This window comes from Patagioenas fasciata, chromosome Z (assembly GCF_037038585.1).
Source record: "Patagioenas fasciata isolate bPatFas1 chromosome Z, bPatFas1.hap1, whole genome shotgun sequence".
NCBI lineage: Eukaryota > Metazoa > Chordata > Aves > Columbiformes > Columbidae > Patagioenas > Patagioenas fasciata.
In genome coordinates, this window is record NC_092560.1 from 26,086,681 (window position 1) to 26,105,098 (window position 18,418).

The 18,418-nt window shown below is 37.9% G+C and overlaps 1 protein-coding gene across 1 annotated transcript; it reads right to left on the bottom strand.

The window, feature by feature from the left end:
• Positions 1 to 14: 14 nt before the first annotated feature.
• On the bottom strand, positions 15 to 17,467 carry LOC136115001 (annexin A1). The gene is made up of 13 exons (XM_065860789.2): positions 17,371 to 17,467; positions 13,353 to 13,432; positions 11,052 to 11,148; positions 10,158 to 10,252; positions 9,483 to 9,596; positions 8,782 to 8,872; positions 7,788 to 7,867; positions 6,781 to 6,837; positions 5,276 to 5,369; positions 4,555 to 4,650; positions 3,118 to 3,176; positions 2,142 to 2,264; positions 15 to 629 (listed from the first exon to the last, which is right to left on the bottom strand). Exons 2-13 carry the CDS (start codon positions 13,416 to 13,418, stop codon positions 570 to 572), a joined length of 1,032 nt encoding a protein of 343 aa, XP_065716861.1. The 5' UTR covers positions 13,419 to 13,432; positions 17,371 to 17,467; the 3' UTR covers positions 15 to 569.
• Positions 17,468 to 18,418: the final 951 nt, after the last annotated feature.

Genomic DNA, 18,418 nt, shown 5'->3' on the forward strand with positions numbered 1-18,418 from the left:
GAGTATGATGGAGATATGGTTAATTTTTTTATATTGTTAATTTTTAAAACATGTTATCTTTAGTCATTTTTCTTATATCTGGCTTACATATGCCCTAGCTGAAGTGAAATGGAAAGGTATAGGCTTAGCTATACTGTCTGACATTGTTTTTAGATTATTTAATTTATTTACTGATTTTTCTCTCATTCATACACAGACAATTTGAAATGAAATTAAGAGGAACAACAAAAGACATACAAATTTCCACATGGGTTAATTGCATTTTTAAAGGTTTATTTACTTTGCATAGAGCAAAATTTTACTTTTCTCATAATTAATCAATCATATAGAAACTTGGGGTCATTCTTTTGACTTTGGATAAATAATGGCAAAAAGATATACTAATGTCATTCCATATAAAGACACTGAAAAAATACACTACAGGTTACAAGTTTTCAACATAACACATATGGACTAAGGACCATTCCAGAGAAGCCTCACTGTGTAAAGCCTGTCTTTCAAAGAGCAAGTTGAGGTAAATATAAAGAATTTCTTCAACAGAGCTTGAGTGCATTGCAGGAATAGGAACCTTAGTTATCACTTCCACATAAAGCCACCAGGATCTTTTCATAATCCCCTTTGAGTTCATCCTGTCAATTTAAGAACAAAACCCCACAATGGTTAGAATAATGGTCTCAAGTGAAATAAATGTCAGTAAGCATTCCATATACATGTACCAACCATGAAGCCTTCACCTGCATAAATTAATCACTTGATAATACATATGTGTTAGCCACAGACTGAGCTTAAACCACGTACCATCATTGAAATTATTCCTATGACCTAGAAATAAACATAGACACTGGACGCCTTCCTGTGTAACCTCATCTAGGTGTTCATAGTCTGGCAGGGGATTGGTCTAGATTATCTTTCGAGGACCCTTCCAATCCCTAACTTTCTGTGATTCTGTGACCTCCAGAGTGTAGCAGAGGTAGGCCAGGCTAGTCAAAATCCTGGGAGGACTCATGGCATAAATAAAGATGAGAAGCAGAGAAAATTTCTGTCCACTGAGGAGCATATGGTTTTCTTCTCTAGATAAAGTGTAAATGCCTTCTTTGACCAGTGATGTCCAATGTTCATTAATATTAAACATTATACACCTTGTATGTAGAATTATCTCAAACTCAAGCTAATCTTATGATGATAGCTGATTCAGCATAGGATTGCTTGTTCAGCTTGGAAAAAATGTGTTATATACATTAACTACGCACATTAATTATTATACACACTGTTTTTCTCAAATTTGAATCTATTTTGCAGAGATAAATGAATTGGTTAGTGTAGCCAAGCTATGCCTCAAGGCATTTGAATGTAATAAACACATTGGAATACACTGAGGTGATGTGACTGCATATCAAATTGCATATCACAAACACTACAGGTGAAAGACTATGAGTGACCTTTGGCACCTATCTGAAAAAATAGCAAACATCAATAAAAATCAAAGAGGTATTTTAATATAACTGGGGAGTAGGTTTCTACTCTAATTAAGACATATGTATCTATCTATCTATCTATCTATCTGTTTATTTATTTATTTATTGTTGTCTGCTATCATCCACAAAACTGCTTTGCAAGTTTATCTTTCTTCAAGTCCCTTACTCCTTTAAATTTTCTGGAAAATACATTGGGTGGCCTGTCTCCTTTAAGAAGATGGTTTCACTTAAGTGACCTGGAAAGCAGGCCTCATAACTCTCAAGTTAACAAGGTATTTGCAGAATTACCTCAAATGTTAAAAACCAATAGGGGGTTGCATCAATATCTTCCACAGAGCTCTTAGTGTAGTCATGTCCACTCTCCTGTCAATGTTCCTTATCTGTGTCCCAGCATGGGAACCTGGGGATACTGTAGTTTCAATTCACCTCTTGGCTTCTACTGTAAGATGATATTCTGAGACATGTACCAGTAAGATATTGCTATAGCTTTGGTGACAAAAACATTGCCCTTGTAATGTTGATCACTAAGCACATGGGTTACTCAGCTACAACGAGTTACTCAGGATGACTTGGTGACTGAGAAGCAGAAGAATTAACAACCACTACTGAAATTCCCAAAGCATTTGCTTGTCTTACATTTTATACATAACCTGAGAGAGAACCTACCATAATGGCTTGGCTGAGAGAGATGCCATACATCTTCTTGTAATAGCCTTTGATCTCATTCATATCCACTTCATGGCGTGAAACCATGATTCTAATGAGGTCTTTGTGCCGTGTCCCAAAGCCCTGCGTAAAAGGAACAAAAAAAAAATTGAAAAAAGAGAAAAGAAAAAAAAAAAAGAGGCTGTTTATTTGAAACATATTAAGGCAAGGTTCTATGTGTTAACCCATCAGACTTCTTTGTGAGTATACATGGCCCGCATCCTATTCCTTTAACATCTCTCAAGAAGGAGTCTTCTCTTATCCTACTCTGTTCCCTCTGAGAACAATTCACTTCTGACAGACTACATCCACTCCTGGATTTCCTTTCTAAGCATTTCTTTAGCTGTTTCTTAGAAAAAAGATACGTTCTTCAATGAGCTTGCTAGATGCATGGACAATCTAGACTTCCCTGCCTTTTCAATATTTTTTTAGGAGTGCAATGAACTCACAGTGCTCCTAGCCAAGTCACAGAAGTTATGAAAATACCTGTATACTAGACCATTTCAGAATCTCCACCTGACTCACTCAGCCCAGGTTCCAAATTTTCCAGAAGGACTGTAGATGGCTTGCCAAAGATCAGGCTTCTGCAGGGTTCCTGTCCTGACCTGTAAGTGCTTTCCTATTTAATTTTCACTTATATTTTTGTGGTTTCATTAAAAAGTTTCAGTTGGCTTTCTGTCACTGTCTAGAGTAAAAGATAAATGTGTGGATGGACAGATGCCTTCCTGAATACCCATATCAAACAGACAGCTACTCCTAGGGAAAGACATGCAGACTTTTCAAAGGAAATAACAGAAAGAGAGAGAAGAAAACACTGAAATTCCTTCTGTAGTCCTGTTTTATCACACAAAGGACTTAGAGATCTCTAGATAGCTGGTTATTTTTCAGCTTACAAAGCACCCCATGTTTACAAAGGGAAGTTCTCTCTCTGGGTTACCTTCATCGCCAAGTGGAGTTTTTCAGCAAAGAAAGCTGGTTTGCTTGTGGCACACTTCACTGCAATGAAACAATGAGATAAGGTCACACCTCTTATACGTATAATGAGTGACAAAAGGCACAAGTGTGGAAGGAAAACACTCTATAAGCAGTCTCAGTATTCCTACCAGAATATCTTATTTGTCTGCTTTTTTGTTACCTGTCTTCAAAGTATGGGAGAAGTAGCAGTTCCTTTACTCCATTTGTTTGGAGAGCAATTCAGTCAAGGAAGAGTAATTACAAGTATGCCCTCCTTTGTCTACTGCCACAAAATTAAGAAAGATGTTGTAGCTCCAAAGAAGAAAGAAGTGAAAACAGAGCTGGAGGACATGATCTGATGTTTTGTAAAGCAAGTTACTTCCCTTCACTTGTAAAAATCTGGATGAGGGGATCGAGTGCACCCTTAGTAAGTTTGCAGATGACACCAAGTTGTGTGGGAGTGTTGATTTGCTGGAGGGTAGGAAGGTCATACAGAGGGATTTAGACTAGCAGGATCATTGGGCTGAGGTGGTCAAAAGCATCCTGGCTTGTATCAGGGGTAGTATGGCCAGAAGGACTAAACAAGTGATCATGCCGCTGTAGTTGGCACTGATGTCTCCCCACCTTGAATCCCGTGTTCAGCTTTGGGCCCCTCATTATAAGAAGGACATTGAGGTACTAGAGAAGGGTAATGAAGCTGGTGAAGTGTCTGGAGCACAAGTCTGATGAGGATCAGCTGGCAGAACTGGGGCTATTTAACCTGGAGAAAAGGAGGCTAAGGAGAGACCTTATCGCTGCTTACAACTACCTGAGAGGAGGTTGTGGCATGGAGGTTGTTGGCCTCTTCTCCAAGTAGCAAGTGATAAGACAAGAAGAAATAGCCTCAATTTATGCCAGGGGAGGTTTAGATTGGATATTAGGAAAAAATCTTCATGGAAAAGGTTGTCAGGCATTGGAACAGGCTGCCCAGGGAAGTGGTGGAATGACCATCCCTGTGGTGATGAGGTTGTTAGGGACATGGCTTAGTACTAGAGTTAACCATATGGTTGGATTCGATGATCAAGAGAGTCTCTTCCAACCAAAATGATACTATTCTATGATTCTGCATTCTCACACGACTTTTTGGCATGTTGACTTCCTGTAAGGGTCTTCCTATGTTGATGAGAAATCAGTTCTTACAGGACCTTTCTCTGTATCAGGAGAGATATTTCTAGCCATTCATCAACTTGAACTGACTTTAAATAACTGAAATAAATCATTATCTTCAGACTAGGCTTTCCAAAGTAAAATTTAGTAAATTTCTCAATGAAACACGATAAGGCCAGAATGGCTTCCTCTCAGAGGAATTGTGATGGAAGTAAAAAATAAGTTATCCTACGGTCAGTATATCTACTAGTTTACAATCTGCAGAACCACTTACCAAGGGCAGTCAGGCATTTCTCAATATCACCCTTCATCTCCATATCCACTACCTTGTTCATGTCATGCTTGCTGTACTTGGTGTACTTCTGAAAGACTAAATGAGGGAAGAAAACTCCATGAGCAGTGATGAAAATACAGTGTTCTCTCTGCATTGCCTCTGCCTTATTCTACCCTCACTGCTGCAGCAGTGCCCACAGATGACTGATCGCAGGCTGCCTTTCTCCTATTTTCTGGCCATCACTGTGTAAAGAACAGTGTTACTGCATGGCCTGGGGGAGTCAGCATAACGAATGGGACTTTGTTGATATGGTAGCATTGGTGTTCTCACTGGTAGGGACAGAGGTGATCTAGTGACTCTGCTGGACCCTGTGACGTTAGATGGTACATCCTGACCCAGGGCAAACTGGCCGAGGAGCAGAAACATGTTGGGGAGCATTCAGAACCCCTGACACAGTGATCCCTTGGCCTTGTGATTACTGGCTCTGTAAGACTTCATCAAAACAGTTTTGTTACGAACCTAAATGATATAGCTCATCACCAGTATGGAAAGAACAGCCAAGCTGCCAACTGCACCCCTAGTCAGCAACCATGTGTCCTATTACAAAGGCCTTTGCAGCAGTGAGAGTCATGTCTTGATAATCTGTATCTTCCCTGAGTTCATGAGTAGGCCATATTCAAAATACAATCTCTGTAAAAACAAAAAGTTTCTTCCAACTTACCCCTTCGGAGATGTGGGTAACTTCTTGCAGTAAGAACAGTAACAAACACATTAATATCTGTCCCTTTCTTTTTCTCTCCTGCTTCATACAATGCCTGTCATAAAGAAATGGAAGTGGTAAATTTAGTGTAAGCATAGTAAAGTGTGAACAGAAATACTGTACTTCTGAGGCTACCAGCCAAAGGTAGCCATTGCTTGTCAGTAATACAATCTAACCCTTGATGCAATCCATAACAAAACCCTGCAGAACCCCAAACTAACTCTAGCTCTGTTAAGCAATACTTTGCACTAGGCAGCTAAAAAACATATTTTGAGAGTTTTTACAATTGCCATCAAGCTCTCGCAGGTGCATTACATTCTGGGATGAAGATAATTTTTATGTCATGATGCTTGCCATCTGCATGGGTGTTTAGGACTGGCAAGCTCTCTTTGAACAAATAAAATTACCTCTGATATTAACTAGACAATTTCAAAGGAGTAGCCTAAGCACCCAGTACTCCTTGTCTTTCCAGGAGGGAATTAATGGAAAGTAAGAACCAAATCAGTCTCCTTCATTTTCCTCACCTCTTCAAACCTCTATACAAGGAATAATTGAAGACATCCACAGACCAGCAAAGATGATTTAACAACACTCTCTTCATTGAGAGCAATAATATTAAAATTTTGAGCTTAGAGTACTAATTTACTGAGCTTTCGTATCTAGACTTGATGACAAAAGTGAACATTTTATATAGCAAGAATAAAAACAGTATTGCTCAATGGCCTTTTTTTTTCATTGGACTTAAAAAAAAATAAATATAAAGTCAATCTATATTTGAATTACAACACTGACCTAAGATTTCATATGTGAAAACTCAGGATACACTGATAAGTTTTTCCAAGATTTTAACACTAATGGTGGAAGAAATAAGGGAAATAAGGGAAAGATCAGTTGCTTATTTTAGAATTATTCAGAAAATACTGTGAGCGTTACCCAATAATCTTGAAAGATTCATCACTGTAAAGCAATGTCTTTAATTAACATACTGCAGAGTTCAATCTGGTCCAGGCATGGTAGCTGGTTATGCATATACTTGAGCACACCCTTTCTCTAATTCAAGTTCTGTGTTATAAACAGAAGGAAGATTGTGTCTAATTGCTCCACTAGTTGACCTCTGCATCAAATGATCTGCACGCTTTACATGACATAGAAGAGGTCTTGCAGAAATGTTTCTGCTAGATATTAGGGCGAATATTTCACTTCCTTCAGATATCAAAGCTTACCTGAACTTGTAAAATACAGAGTGCTTCAAAAAGATGGACCCAATTTCAAAGCAAACGTAAATCAAATTTGGTCTGTCTTCTTCAAACACCCTGTAGTGTCCTTTCAGAAAAGATTGCTACATAACACATACATCTCTGTTAGGTACAGAATGCACAAGATTCAGGTAGTACATTTGCAGCCAGAGTTTGTGTCTCAAGTAAGTCAGATGAAGAAACTCTGAAGAGTGCTTAGTGTGATCTTACCCTGGCGTCATTGTCAGCAAGATCATCGTTCACATGAGGATTTTCACATCGGTCACCCTACATAAACAAATAAATTAAATTTCACTCGTTCTAACAATCATCCAATTTACCAGAACTCAGCATTTTAAAGTTCTGCCCTATCATCCTCATACATAAATTAATACATAATTGCACATAGATGTCAATCATTGTCAATCATTCTGTGAATCAAATTGTTGCATTTGTTTATCAGAGTTCACATTTCTAAGGCCATCAGCAGTTTATTTCTGAAGTCCTACATTAAAATCCAGATGAAGTATTGTTTCTCAACCTGAAGTTACAACCTTCGAAGCTGTGATTTGCTGCCGCATGGCCATTCGATAGACTCCTTTCACACTGGTTTAAAACCAAAAACAGAAAATCAAAATTATGCACACAGGCCTACTGAAAACTAACCCTGCATCTATGTACAACCTTCATAAACATGTACTCAAAATGATGGAATAAAATATTTCTGAATTTTAAAAGGATCTTTTTATTGGGCAAGCCCAGTGTTTAAGCTCATCTGCTTTTAAAGACAAATTCACACAAGACTTTGTCCACTTGTTTGCTCCCTGTTGCATTGTCTAACTACTAGAAGCACATCTTAACAGCAAGGCAAAAGGCTTAATTCTGCAATTGGAAGCATTTCTTGTTTTTCTTTTTCTAGTCTATTGACATAACATCATCCTTTTTGTTTTTTCAACTTCTTACGCTTACCACACACACAAAAGAAGTCTTAAAGCACAACTAATAAACAGTAGTAAACATCACTGTGTTTTGAAATGCATTTGACATAAAAGCTCATTATTATCACTTGGTTAAGAACAATTACATATGGTCTAAACCACGTAATTAAAAAATAATGCAAGTAAATAGATAATACCTAAATCCTTATGTATAGTATGTCTTTCTCTAATACAGTTATGACAACATTAGTTTTTTTTTATTATGGGTAACATCACTCAAATACCTTAAACACAGCATACCTTGGCAAGAGCAACCAAAGCCTTCTGAAAGTCCCCCGATGTGTCAGAGATAATGTCTTGAGTCAGATCTCTCTTCAGCACTGAATTCAAAACAAAAAGAATTTCTGGTTTGTTTCGAAGTTATCAACGAGGTTCATTAGATGATCTTTAAAGGCCCCTTCCATCCCAAACCATGCTATAAATCTCTAGTTTTTCCAACTTTTTATTTTCCAATTAGATACATCTACTAGATATGCAGTTTTCTTACTTTCTCTCATTTAACTTCGAGAGATGGGCATTACCTTGGTCTCTTATTCATGAAGAAAGAAGAAAGTTTTAAACTTTTCCTGCACCATTTGTCTTTCATTCTTAATTCTGTTTGCTCTTAGCAACACTTAACTTAAGCACAAGACTCTTCTAAAACCAAAGCATTAATTTGGGCTTCTAACTGAGATTTTTGAAAGGAAATCTCTTGGAAAAGTTAGGGCATCATGTCAGAAAATACAATTTAAGTAGACAAAACTGGCTGATTCCAGTGAACTCCACATATATGAGATATAACATATTATGTTTTAGTTATCTCTTTAAAGCTTGTCCCCCTTTACTTCACTGGTTGCTCCTACCGCAAATGTCACCTGTGTTGCTACCTCAGTAAGTTGTGGGTTTTGTTTTTGTTTCCATTTTTTCTCAAGCAGAGATCAGCCAATGTTTAGTTACAAGAAAAGCAGCTGGATTTTGTTTGAATCCTAGAAAGCATCTAAATGCATGGCCCATTCCATGAGACAGTTGCAGTTCTGGAGGTGATGATGAGCCTTTTCCTTCTGAATTGGGATCTACATAAGCCACAAAAAAGTCAGCATGACCTCCATCCCCTGCAACTGTATCAAGATTACGTGAAACTTCACTCACAGCCTACCTTGGTCCCTCAGCTTCTCATAAGGAGCAGTGGGGGTGTGACTGTAATGTGCCTGCTATAGCATTATATCGTTAATACTCTTTTCTTGCTCTGAATTACCTTCTTTATAGTATCTGCTGGCTTCTCTGATTTCTTTGTTGTTTCTTGAGGCCAGAATCTCAATTAAGGTATCTTCATCAGTTCCAAGCCCCTGATAAACATGGTTGAATTTTTAGAAAAGTTACTTGATAAAACAAAGTGAAAATTTAGAAGACCAGAAATAAGGTGAAAACCATGGACTTGGCTTTGAAGGCTCCATATGGAACATGAAAGAAAAATGAAGAACATTGTGCTTCCATGCAGTGTTGTGATGGCAGTTCTTCTGGTATTATTCTTGTATCACATCTCATATAACTGGTACCGAAAAAGAGCACTAAAGGGACCAAACAGTGCACACCGAAATAGGAATGTAAAATTTACAAAGAAAAATATTCCCTCCTCTGTTTTTTTCTCAAACGTAAACATTCATGCTAACACTAGGGCTTTGTACCATGGCACCCGCAACCAGTTTTCAGAAGGCAGAAAGAGTTCATTCTCAGAACAGAATACCATTTGCAGCCAATCTCCTCCAAACCTGAAATTAAGTGGAGATTGCTGGATATGGTTCTGAGAACCTGGTTTACAGGTACAGATTTATTTTACAAAAAGAGGTTCAAATGAAGACAAGAAACAAGCTTTAAAATCCAAGTCCAGTGTCCCTTATAGGCCCTGACATTATTTATACTCTTCAGGAGAGTTTTTCTCAGAAGCTTTTGACTTACCTTCATAGAGGCTCTTAATTCTTCAGCATCAAACTGAGCGGGAGTTTTGAGCAGAGCCACAACAACCTCTTCCAGGTGGCTTCTCAGAACTCGTTTCATGGCTTCTTCCAGACTCTGTGACAGGAAGCATAAGGAACATGTTAAGCTAGAGAGAAGGGTAAAAAGCTGCTGTTCAGCTACAGTCCAGACATCGGGTCTAATCTCTGAGGAATCTTAATCTACATCATTCCTTTAGCTACTAGAAAGAATGGTGAAGCCCTACTTGAAGTTTTTCATTTGCCTCCTTTGTGGTCGTCGAATTGTCAGGGTTTTTCAGTGAGTACTCCAGAGAGTTTTCACACAGCCAGTTCAGCCACGTTCTCTCATTCACACATCAGAATAAGACTCAGAATAGGCTGCTTTTTTTTTTTAAGAGAAAGAATTACTATATTGCTGTTATGATTATGACCAGCGATTATGTTTATGACCATCACCAGTGATTCAGTGATGTAAAAGGCATTCAGAAAGATGGAAAGTCAGAACTTCAAAGTCTGTTTATATTTCGATATTCTGGCTGCTGTATTCAAAGGCTTTGAACTTCTCGTTGTATGAAAACAAAGTCATAGGTACCATCTGAGCCAGGAGCAACATCGATATTCTGGGTGCAAATTTAAGCTTGGCTTGAATATACTTTACCTTTCCTTTAGCCTTCTGATAGGCAGCTTTGATCTGCTGACGCTGAGCATTTGTTCTTTTAGTCATGATGTCAATGATGGTGGCTTCATCCACACCTATGAGTCACCAAAAAACAACATGTCTAAGGCACTGCAATTATTATAGTGGTCTCGAGAGTGTTCTTTAGCCAAATAATAATTTTTCCATTTTATTATTTCCTTTATGTCATATTTGATTTTCTTGACACGCCAAAGTTTAACCAAAGGAGAAACCATAATCACCTACTGACTTACAATTAGTGATTTAGTGAAGTAATCCAGCAAATACATTCCCATAGAACACAGAAAACTATGATTCTACAATTTCATATAGGAAGTCTTAAAGTGTTCTGACTGCAGTACTCACACTATAGTGGAACTGGGGAAAAAAAAAAAAGTAAGAATGCATACTCATTTAATCTCAGTACTTCGAACTGGAAAAAGGTTTCAAAGTACAGGCAAGTGCCAAGTGAGAATTTATTTACAAGAGAGAAGCACAATAGAAGCATTTGCTACATTACCAGCGTATTCCCTGCCTCCCGCAAGGATTTCATTCAAATCAAATAAAAACCTATTAGTATGGTACGTTATAGTATTGATTGATTGTCTAGAAATTAAATATTTACAGCCCTTCCTTCAACATATTTCAGAACTCTAAGATAGTATTAAGGTTTGAAATTGTAATACAGCATCAGGATGTCAAAGAGTTGAGATTCTTTATCAAATGGCGTAACTGACTGTATTGCCAAGCTCTGGAAAGCAGAGGCAGCTCTCCTGCTTGCCATTGCTTCCCACTCTAATATTTTATTCTGTACAATTACTGACTTTTCCTACAGAAGAGTCCTTATGTAGCAGGTTCAGTAGTTGGTCCTCTTACCCTTTACAGTCATAGCTTTCTCCAAAGCAACAACATCAGCTGCTGGATCAAAGTTAGGCTGTTGTGGTGGTACTACAGGGCCTCCTTTTACACTTTTCTGAGAAGAAAAATGAAATAAAACAATAAAGTTCTCATTCCAAAGAGTTGTTTTGCAAAGTAGCAGTTTTAAAGATCTGAATAAACTGTGTGTTTGGGATTACCTGTTATAGGACTATCAAGGCACACACAGCTTTGTAACTGCAGAGAACTAAACAGGCTTAGTAATGGATACATTTTGGATCTATTCCTTTCACATCTCTTATATTAAACAGAAAATACTTAATATATTCTTTTAGATCCCTTAAGACCTATTTCTCAGTGTAAGTTGGTTTCCACAGGAAAATACTCCTTAACCATCATGTTGGGCAATTATGCCTGAACTTTAAAGGCTCTACAACCACAATGAAATCCTACAGGCGGTGTCAATAAAGTCGTATTAATTTCCTTGCTCATCTTATGCAAATTGACTGTGCTTCACATTAAGGGACTTCTCAGCCAACTCATCTCTAAGGTTACAAGCCCTTTTTGCATATAAGATCTTAGAGAAGAGTTCAAGTCTAATCCTATGAGGACGTGGAGGATTGTTACCCAACTTCTTTGAAACTTGAGACACAAGCCACACTTTCTTCACAGCTACTACCTACTAGTGAACTTTGGTGAATCCATTCCTAGATGGGCACTCCCTAGTCATTGCATAAGTTTCTCTGGGAATAGCTAGGGATGATGAGTTCCTCTACGTGATAGATTACGTGGCTTGCCCCAAATCAACAACATGACAAATCAACTTACTGGTAGAGCCTATAACCCAATAGCATGACCTCACCAGTGCCACACTGGTTACTGTCTTTTACAGAAGCTATAAAATGCCTTAAGATTCTTGCATGAAATATTTAAAGATATTCCCCTTGATATGATACATGATGAGATATTTAATTAAAACAAAACCATCAAACAAACAAACAAAAAAGGAAACAAACCAAAACCAAACCACGATACTAAAAAGTAGTTTAACTATTTTTTTTCAGAATCACCTATAACATTTGTCCTGTTTCAACAACTCACTATTTTAATTTTTTAAATCTTTTTCAACTAAAGCTAAATAGCACAAGACAAATGGCAAAATCTTAAGAATATCTGGTTTACATACAGCATTCTCCATTGACTTTTTTACACTTTTAACAACTGACAATTAAATATTTAATTCCCTACACAGACATATCACTAGTAGTTTTATGAGAGAAGAGAGACTGCATATTTGAAGCAGTGCCCTGTATACTTTGGAAAAAATCACTGTGACTCATGTGATAAACCAACAAAGGAACAGCACCAGTTTGCTGCCTGTTTTCCAGGCATGCCAGATTAGTCTTTGTATACTGGTTTCCATGGCAAACTTATCTCCTAACAATGCAAACCTGACTGTAACCAACACCACCCTGATGACTCAGGCCCTTGGGACTGAAAGGAGTATGAGATGGTGGAGCCACAGGTTTATGCACAAAATGTTGTGGAGTCAAAATTTCAAAATCCACAAAGGTCTAGAGCAGAAATCTTTATTTATTGAAATTTCCCCATGTTCCATTTTTCTCAAGATGAAAGATGTTCAGGATCTCCTGTGACTTCACGACGTACTGCTTTACCATTGCTGGCAATCATTTCAGCATCCTTATGTTATTATCACAAACACTCTGCACATCATTCTAGTGCATTAACTTGACTTCTCATCACCATAAGCCTTCCTTCTAATCAGAATCAGTACTGACCATCCAAGACGTTTTCTTACATGCTGTGACTCTCCCCAGCATAAGAACAAACCCGTTCTAAGACATGTACTAGTGATTTTGTTCCTCCTTTACACTCACGGCTTCCTGTACCTCAGGCTAAGAGTTCCTGTATCATCTGAACATGTTCTTACACATTCACACACCTGTGCATCAGATTACTACTTCAAAAAGGACTTCTTGAGTGAATCAGTGATTGGCTACTGGAAATTATAATTTAATTACAGTAACTAGTTCTGCCTAGGAACTGATAACTAGATTGATACATGCAAATAAGAGTCATTTTTCATCTGATAGCAAATTTTCTAGGTGATTGGATGATATTGGATTATATGATGCAATAAAATTGGGTTCCTGTTCTGATCAGCTGCAGTTTTGACATCGGTTTTCATCCTTTTGAGTATAAGAAAGGCTTATGCCTTTAAGTCACTTCTAAAAGTACTTGAAAATAAGCATAATGCTTTCAAGAGGTGATAATACTTACAATATATTCCTGTTCCTGATGTTCCATGAACCATGCCTGTTTCAGAAATTCTGATACCATAGCCATGTTTGACAAAGTTTCTGGGAAGAGACAGATGAAATTAGAAATCATTTTTCATCATTTCCAGCAGCAGTGCAACTCAAGGTTTCCCACTCTCAGGATCCTTTCTTTTGAGTTATGATGTGCAGGGGTTAGTTTCCCAAGCAGTAATTGCCTGTTCTACTGGAAGCTGGTAACCTTTGTTTATATTTGGCAGGTGACACAAAGCTCTACAATTGCTCGCCCCTACACCCATAGCTACTTGCAGAAGTTTTAGATTAGAGGGAGAACAATAAACTAGTGGGAGTATCTGCTTATTTACTATGGCAATACCTAAGAATTACCATTAACTTACAAAAGGAAGTTACCAGAAACAAATGAAAGTCTGCCTTTTCACCTTAGTTGAGGTATCCACTAGGCCCATTTAGGTTACCAAATATTTTATTCTGTTCGCTTTCAGTAGTAAACAAGTATTCTTGTCTGATTATTTACTGAGGTTGGAGCTCTTGTGTGTTAAGACAAAGAATATTCCCTTGTCCACTATATTCTCGTGTAATTTCTTTGAAGACCCCCTTCCTAAAAAAAAATGAGTAAAATTAGACAGTTTCACCTACACCATTCCTTAATTCTTACATATGTCCTTCAATTTCTACAGAATAATTTAACATTACCCATTTCAGAAGGGAAAAAAAATGATTTCTCCTTTTTATTGCTCAAAATGAAAAACAGTACAGCTTTTCCATAAAATACCATGCAGAATGGGAAAAATAACCAATGGTGATGTGAGCATCCAAAAATTATGAAGAATTTACTTCCTAACAACTTTTGTTCACAGAATATTCTGTTTGCTAACAGAAACAGTGAAGGAACAGAGAGTAGAAATTAACATTTTATCAAATAAAGTATTTTTGTTCTGCTCAGAAAGGGGTTTTTTTGTGTTTTTATTTCTTTTTTTTTCCCCAAACCCGCTTCCATAACAAACTCTAGAGAAGGTTTTGTTTTAAGTCATACTTAGAAACAATCAGCTAAAGATAATGTTCAGGGTAAACAGGAGTGTCTTTGAATCTAGTGTGATGAGACAAGACGCTATTGGTGGTCTTGAGGTACAGATCATGTAATGTAGATTGCATACATGAGTATAAAAAACAATGTTGCTCCTGATGCAAACACACCTATGTTTATGATTATGCCTTATTTATGCCCTGTGTCCCATGGGAAGGACAAAGAGCAGGCATTAAAGAAACACACACGCATGAACAAGTAGCATAGCTGCATCACAGCTTCCTCTTTCCCTTGTAGTAAAACTGTAAAAGTCACTTCCAGCTTCAGTAACCAAAAAAGTAGCAGCAACCTCCCAGAGCCTTCCTCCAGCCCAACTCTACCCTACCCTCCCCTCTCCAAACCAGGAACCACCTACACTTCCTCCTCCTCAGAAAACTCTCACGTTTGTACCCTTCCCTCAGCCCTGAGGGCACAAAATTCAGCTCTGCCTGCACTGTTAGAAAAACTGAAAAATTACTCCAAATCCGTATTTATATGTTACTTAGAGCACATATCATCTGGGTCAGAATATTGCATTAATTTGTAACAATCAGCTTTTATGCACATGTCATTTGTTGAGGATTAGAAATGCATACTTAGATTGCAATTAAAAACAATACTTTATCAAGCTGTTGTAGTGAATCCTGTATATTTCTTGTACTGACAGAAGTATATGAGACCAGATGAGCTGCTACAGTATCTAAAGTTCTGATGCATTCTATAACAGCACAGATAAAGGCCATATACAGTGGGATGAAACTCTTTTAAAGACTAGATACTACACGGATTGAGTTGCCAACAGTGACGTACAGATATGTCTGTCAACTCATAGAGTCACAGGGTGTGTGATCATTTAAAACCAAGACACAGGATGCAGTCTCACAGCACCAGATCTGAGAAGGGGTGGGAACAAAACTCTGTTCTGGTGGATAGAGCAGCATTTCTCAGGAATAAAGCTGGTAGAGCTGCCTGCAGAGGAAACTGCTAACATCTCCACTGCTCATTCTGTGATTCTGCCTGTATGAACCCCCACCTCTCATAGCCAGCTCTAGAGGATTCTCTGCTCTTGGGGATGACTAGAGCAGAAGACTGCTAGCCTACACTAAATAGGGTTTATTAAACCTCTACATCTTTATCTCTATCCTAACATAAAGTAGAGCTACAGAAAAATACTTAAATGCCTTGAAAACAAAGTTGTTTTATATTTTTCCCTCCTGTTTAAATAAGAACACTTCTGCAGGCAGATACATTCATTTCCATCTAGCAAACAAATAACATAATTTTAATAGAAGTCAAACTAGGCAATGGCTCCTGAGAGGGACTGAAGACCTTACTCTGCTTATGCTGGCTCAGAAAGCTAAGAAACCACCCTACAGATAAAACCGTGTCCTGCTTTATCAGAAGCTATGGCTAGTAAGAAATAAGAAGATTGGAATCCAGGAAGCCAGCCAGACCCCTGGCAGAGTAGAGGTCCTTCCCAATGCTTTGACTTATGCCACTCTAAACTGCAAACAGCTCCTGTAAACAATACCTAGATCCAGGAGCTATGAATTCTGTCAAAACAGTATTTTAATGTAGCATAATAAAGGACTGGAAACACTGATGGTTTTCTGCCCTATATTTTCTGTTTCTTTTGAGCACAGGAGAAAGCCTACAAACAGGGAGATGAAAAATGCATGTAACTACAGAGTGGTACAAACAGAAGATACTGCAGACAAGTGTGACACTTCTTTCTGGTTACTCCTTACTGAATGCCTATTTGAGAATTATTCTGTTTAATATAATATAATACAGGTCATGTGTTCCACTTCCTAAACTGGAATGTATAGAGGTCCCGTTTAAAAGGAAGGAGGAGCAAGTACTTTCAGTTTCTCAGTTTGAAAAATATACTGATTTTTATGCACTTTATCATTCCCAATTGGAACAACCAACATTGCAACCGGACTGAAAAGCCAAACTGAGATCCAAATGGGAAGTCCTAACTGTTGCTTCACATGAATTACTGCACTGGTGCCTTCTGTCTGGCTCACAGTTCCCAGAATAAGCACCCTAGAACTGGACATGCGCAAATGTTTAGAAGTTTTGAGAAAATACTTAATATTTATTGAAAATATTTAAAGACATAAACTCAACTTTTACACTACAGTCTTTGTCAAATAACACCATTTCTCCATGCTTATTGAAACATGTCATGAGCTGCAGCAGAGATACACTCTCTGGTTACTGTCCAATGCTAGTTACCAGGATGAGGATGTAAATTAAGGTCTTTACACCCTGTCAGAAAAACAGGCAGTCGATCTAACACAATAATTAATTTTATAGTGGGAAAGTCTACTGAATACGAATGAAAATGTTGGAGAGAAAAACAGTCTCATCCTTGGAAGATTTAGTGGAAAGTTTTAACAGAACCAATCCCAGATGATACCACCCTCACTTACGGGATTTTCCGTTAAGTTCTTCCTCACAAAACTCAGAGTTTCCTCTTGTATTTTTAGAAGATTTCTTTGGCTCATTTTCATCACTTTCATGAGTGAAGACCCCTTTACAAGTCCCAAACCATCAAACTGTTGTTGAACTAACAACTTTTTTTAAGTTTCCATACTAAGAACAGTAGTTTTCTAGCAATGCAAGTTTTATTGCACATTTCTACAGCAGTCCACTACAGAGACAAAGAGAAACACAGGAAACAGCCAACTCCAAATAAGTTTCCTTTTAAACTTTTAAGCTTTTTTTTTTTTTTCAAATTCCTTACAAGCATTCGAGCCCTTCTGTGTACATGAAACATTTCAAAACTGAAAGAATTTCACCTGCTCACACCCGTCTTTTCCCATGCCAGCAAATCAAACAGAACATTGCACGAGGTCACTTGACATATTTAACATACAATAATAAAGTGTGTCAGGTCTATGGAAAGCAGCAAAGAACTACAAAAACTTACCTTCTTCCTCACAGACTCTACCTTTCAGGGCAGCACAAGTCAGGAGTAAGAGAGCAGAGGGCTTGTGATGCTTTTATAGCACTGTACGAGTGACCCCACCCAGCAACCAGCATGTTTGCACAGCCCCAGCAACTGGTTGCTCTTTGCAGCAGCTAAATGTGGGTGTTGTCCAAACCACAGATCCACACAAAAATGTTATTGCAAAACTATGCGCTGGAGAAAGCAGGAACAGATTTCAGAAGGGAAAAGTCGACAAATGAGAATGGTAACTCTGTTCCACTGCCATGGACGCTGTAGTAAACTGCTGTAAATCTTTCAGGATCATAAAAATAAAATGCTAAAAGCTAATGTAGTTACTCTCTTCACATTTTGACATACCTGATACCACTTCAGATAAATATAATAAGGTATATCTTTGCTCAGTGAAAATCTGAGAGGAAAAAAAAAGGTGTGTAGATAAGTCAATGAAAGTATGTGCTTCACTGAGCCCTGATGGCTATTAGCTCTGCTTCTTGTGCAAATGAGTTCCTGACAGAAATGGTCCAGCAACAAGACATGTCTAAAACTTAATATCCATACCCTACTTTATACATATATATATTTATTTTTACTTGAAAGAGAACCTCTGGAAGCCGACAAGCTAAAAGGAAAGGCAATAACTGGCAAACTGGCACCAACATAATTAAAAGAGGTTGAAACATTCAGATTAAACTTTTAAGTTCTGTTTGCACAAGATGAGGCATTTCACCAGCCTGCTAGAAGCGGTTTTCCACAAGCACTTCCTCATTAAGCCAGCTAAACACATTTTCCAGAGTACATCTGGCACAGCAAAATGCAGTGTATCACTAACATCTCAAATTGGCTCCGAACACGATGCCTGGTGAAGAAATACCACTTCATGAATCGGAATAATTTGCAACTAGCAGATTGGCCTCCCAGCTGTCTGTCATCCTGCTTTCTGCTAACCAAACCTTGTTGCAACACACTGGTACCTCCAGAATAAGGAAGTATGGCTGATTTCTCATGAATGTATATGATACAAAATGTA

Excerpts from the sequence above, each read along its gene's own strand:
- LOC136115001 (XM_065860789.2), bottom strand. The coding sequence starts at position 13,418 with ATGGCTATGGTATCAGAATTTCTGAAACAGGCATGGTTCATGGAACAT. Across the intron at positions 6,838-7,787 it reads CTTTGGTTGCTCTTGCCAAG|GGTGACCGATGTGAAAATCC; the intron begins GTATGCTGTGTT and ends TTGTTTATGTAG. Across the intron at positions 5,370-6,780 it reads TTGCTGACAATGACGCCAGG|GCATTGTATGAAGCAGGAGA; the intron begins GTAAGATCACAC and ends TCTTTATGACAG.